Source organism: Sminthopsis crassicaudata, chromosome 5 (assembly GCF_048593235.1).
Source record: "Sminthopsis crassicaudata isolate SCR6 chromosome 5, ASM4859323v1, whole genome shotgun sequence".
In the NCBI taxonomy this organism is placed as follows: Eukaryota; Metazoa; Chordata; class Mammalia; order Dasyuromorphia; family Dasyuridae; genus Sminthopsis; species Sminthopsis crassicaudata.
In genome coordinates this window covers 220,717,986-220,722,632 of record NC_133621.1, presented here as the reverse complement: position 1 = coordinate 220,722,632, position 4,647 = coordinate 220,717,986, and the positions used below count along the sequence as shown (strand labels likewise).

Below are 4,647 nucleotides of genomic sequence, written 5' to 3'. Positions count from 1 at the left end.
ATCAACTCCAAGCCTGTACACAATCATCTTGGAATCAGTATTCAGTTACTTATTCTCAGAAATGGAAACAACATAGAAAAGGAATTCAGGGGTCCAAGGTCAAGGTTCAAATAGAAGTGACCAGAAGTTCTCCCATTACCAGGAGGCTAAAGAGCTGAAGTAGCATATATTTAAACGAAAATTCCCCTTCCTTACACTGATATGCATCCAAGACCAACAGCATATTTACATAATATCTTGACAACTATGAAAGAAAAATCATATAAGAAATTTAGATAGATTTTCTATCTAAATCCCATTCCTAAACATAATTTGCTCTACTCCAACTCCAATTCAATCTTTCTTACCTTTACATATAGGTCTTTCCAATGTTGGAAGTCAAGAATGAGAAACCACACAGGAATAACATTATTCATCCTGAAGGGGCTTACAGATGACCCACAACTACAGGTCCTCCTTTTTGTCTTTCTTCTTCTCACCTATATTTTGAGTGTAATTGGAAACCTGACAATCATCTTCCTCACCTTATTGGATCCTCACCTTAAAACCCCTATGTATTTTTTCCTTCGCAATTTCTCTTTCCTAGAAGTCTCCTTCACAACTGTCTGTATTCCCAGATTCCTATATAGCATGTCAAGTGGGGACAATACTGTGACCTATAATGCGTGTGCCACCCAGTTATTTTTTGTCATACTCTTGGGTGCAACAGAATTTTTTCTTTTGGCTGCTATGTCCTATGACCGCTATGTGGCTATATGTAAGCCTCTTCATTATACAACTATCATGAATAATAGGGTCTGTATAACTTTTGTCCTTTGTTGTTGGCTAGCTGGGTTCATGATTATCCTTCCACCACTTAGCCTGGGACTCCAGCTAGAATTCTGTGACTCAAATATTATTGACCATTTTGGCTGTGATGCATCTCCCATCCTACAGATCACTTGCTCTGATACACAGTTCATAGAAAAGATGATTTTAATCTTTGCTATATTGACATTAATTATCACTTTGGTGTGTGTGGTTCTGTCCTATACATATATCATTAGGACAATTCTCAGATTCCCCTCTGCCCAACAAAGGAAAAAGGCATTTTCCACTTGTTCCTCTCACATGATTGTTGTGTCCATCAGCTATGGCAGCTGCATCTTCATCTACATCAAACCTTCTGCAAAGGAAGGGGTGGCTTTGAATAAGGTAGTATCAGTGCTCACAACCTCAGTGGCCCCAGTGATGAACCCCTTCATTTATACCCTCAGAAATAAGCAAGTGAAACAAGCTTTTAGGGACTCAATAAAAAGGATTGCATTTCTCACAAAAAAGTAAGAGACTATCATGATTAAGATATGAAGTCATAAGGAATAAAGTGAATCATTACTAACTTTGTTGTATGTATTCTGAACAACCTACACCATTTTGTATTTTCCTAAGTTCTGTCCAGTCATCACAGCTCTTTATCTATTGCTCTCAAGGCCTGTTGTTGTTCCTCCTATATTCTCAAATAAGACTAATAAAATCAGGAAGATGATGTCTTAATTTGCAAGTAAATTGGATTTCAACGAGACAAGGTTGTGCAAAGCCATCAATATCACTCTCTCCTCTGGCATGCTCAAGGCATACCACAGAACAAGCCATTACCTTTCTCTCGTCAATTAAAGTTTCTGTTTTTAACTAGTATAAAAATGAACTTTCAGGAAATTTTTGGTTGTCTTCTCCACCCTAATTTGCATACTCCCCTGACAAAAAGAGAAAATTAGCAATATACCTAAAATTATGCCTATGAGGTTTACAAGTCAACAAGTATGCATAACAATGGAATAATCTTTCCAGTGTTTCTTTAAATTTATACCTATGGAATCAACTATTTGAACTCTTTCCACCCAGTACCTTTTTCCTGTAAGAAAAAGTAAAAATGACATTTAGCTCATACCTTCTGTGTTTGGATTGGCAAGTCTATTGTGAGCATTTGTTTAGTTATCACCTCACTAAAAGAGTAGAATGGCCATTGGATAGACAATCAGGAAACTTGATTTTAATTATAAATCATGCACTAATTAGATATGTTGTATTAGTATCCACATAGATAAAAGGAGGATTTTGGATCTAATGGTTTATGACATTACTTTCACCTTTAAATTTTGGCATGAGAAGGAATGACTTGGAGATATTTCAACAAGTAAAAAATGAAAAAGAAATTAAAAAGGAGGTACTGAAATGTATAACAAAAGACTTTAATATGTGTGTGTATATTTACACATATACACACACAAAAATATATATATATATGTATATGTATATATACATATATAGATGTATGTGTGCATATATGTGTGTGTTTATGTGTATTCCTTTCCTCACCCTAGGTGTAAAGAAAAGATTGTTCTGCATACAAAAAAGTCAAGTTAGAATTTCATTAGAATTGAGGGACAAAATGCATATGTATCTTTGTGTGCTGAACTTTAAAGGAAGCTACAAATTGTAATTAATAAAAAATCATCATTCAAGTAAGAGGGAAAAGGCTTACTAAGTTTTTAAATAATAGAGGGATTCTAGTCTAAGCCTCAAGCTTGTTGAAAAACCTCAAAACATAGGTTCTGAAGGAGTCAAAGAAAATAGGCTTCTGAAAACCCTAGCCTACGTGTCATTGCCTCAAATGAAAGAGTATAGAAGCACGTTGCCTGAAGCTGAGTACCACAGGATCTACACTTTTGAATTGTGGATTGGAGAAGACTTTTAAAGAGTCCCTTGGACAGTAAGGAGCTGAAATAAGTTGATACTTAAAAGAAATTCATTCAGGCTATTCATTGAAAGGTCAAATACTGAAACAAAAGCTCTAATATTTTGGCCCCATAATGAGAAGAAAGAACTCATTGGAAAAAGATCCTAATGTTTGTTATAATGGAAAACAACAAGGAAAGATGATGAAATGTATAGATAATATCATGAAAATAATGAACATGAACTTGGATTGACTTTATAAGTAAGTGAAATAAAGAGGGTTAACATGCTATGATTTTGTAATCATAATGAGTCTCATACAACTCAGCAACTGAACAAAAGCAAGAAAAATTAAAATATAAGTCCAAGAACAGTTAGAACATTCATCCAGCAGTGGTTCTTTGTCCCAATAAAATTCATATAGAAAAGTGATTTGCTAGCCCATAAGCAGTAATAAACCAAGGTCAGAATAGCTTGCTGAACTTTGTCTGGTTACAACTTTCTAGTGGGTCTATTGAATATAGTTCAATAGAGGCAGATCATTGGAGCTAGCTTACAAGATGATCAGCTTACAGTGAACTGATTCATCCTGTCAAATTACTATGCCTCATAAATGTGAGATTAGCAGGTGTGCCTGTGTCAAACCAAATGAGCAACTCTTCCATTCTTTGTCCATCCCTGACATCATACCTTGGAGCTAATTTCATGAGGACCATCTGCAGGAAGAAAGGATATGGAGACCTTGCAGTTCCAGTTACTAGTATCAATTGCTTTGATCACATAAGATACACTGACAAGGTGCTATTAGTTTGACTTTGTGTGTAAGGTAAAGATGACTGAGACTCCTGTTTAAGGATTCATGCTTCACCATTGCTGATGTTGCCATGCCATTTAATTAAATGTTCTTTAAAAGTCTATAGGTTGATTGCTAAGAATAAGCATATTAGTAAGAGCCAGTGTTAGAAAAAGAGTTGCCAATGGAGTTACTTCTTACTTTACTGAAATTTTTAGTAGTTCCTTTTTCTGGAACCTACCCTGGCAAGGGAAGTATGAGTTGGAAAAATAACCAATGACCTCAATAGAGGAATACTCCTTGAGAATGTGGGATATTTTCTTCCTATAAATTTGGATCATCCTTACCTTGTTCCAGTTTGTGAAGATATATTGGAAGATTTTCCTTACTGCACCTGACTATGAATTTCTTTGTTCCTGGACTGAACTGAGCAAATTTGATTCTCATTTCCTGTCCTGTTTTTCCCTAGATCCTTGTATCTGCTTTTGATACCAATCTAGTCACTTGAAATTGTCTTTTAATTACTCTATTTCATAATTAGTATATTGGCATTCTTGACCTTGCACTGTACTCTGACTTTAAATGATCTTATGGATTCTCGTTCCCACAATACTTAGCATATATGAGTATGATTCTAATGTCCATAAGATTTTTGTCCTGAGCAATAATAAGGATATTTAGTCTATATGTTTTTAATGAATATAGATATTGCTATAACTTAGGACTATTATTAATATGATTTTGCACATTTCCCTGACGGAGCTGATCATCTGCTTACCAAATCTCTTTCTTGGAATCATTTTTCATATTGAACACTCAGCTGCAGATGTCTTACCTGGACAACTACAATATCTACTTATTTAGTTTTCAACATTTCCAGTATTTTTTCTCTGCCTTCCATCATTCACATAGTAGCCAAAATAATCTTCTGTCTGACTATGCCATTAACCTGCTGAAGAATCTTCAGTGCTAAAATTAAACACAAGCTTCTCAATTTGGCAAATAAAGTCATGTATAATTTGAGTAAGGGGAGGTAGGTTGTAAAATAGCTAGAGCACTGGTCTTGGAATTAGGAGAACTTGAGTTAAAATCCAACCCTCAGACACTTACTTGACCCTGATAGGCAACTCACTTAATCT

General features: G+C 35.1%; 1 protein-coding gene across 1 annotated transcript; it reads left to right on the top strand.

Annotated features, from left to right (window-relative positions):
• The first annotated feature begins 384 nt into the window (after positions 1–384).
• Positions 385–1,323, top strand: LOC141542785 (olfactory receptor 6C2-like). Its single transcript, XM_074267371.1, has one exon. The coding sequence runs from the start codon at positions 385–387 to the stop codon at positions 1,321–1,323; it is 939 nt and encodes a 312-aa protein (XP_074123472.1).
• Positions 1,324–4,647: the final 3,324 nt, after the last annotated feature.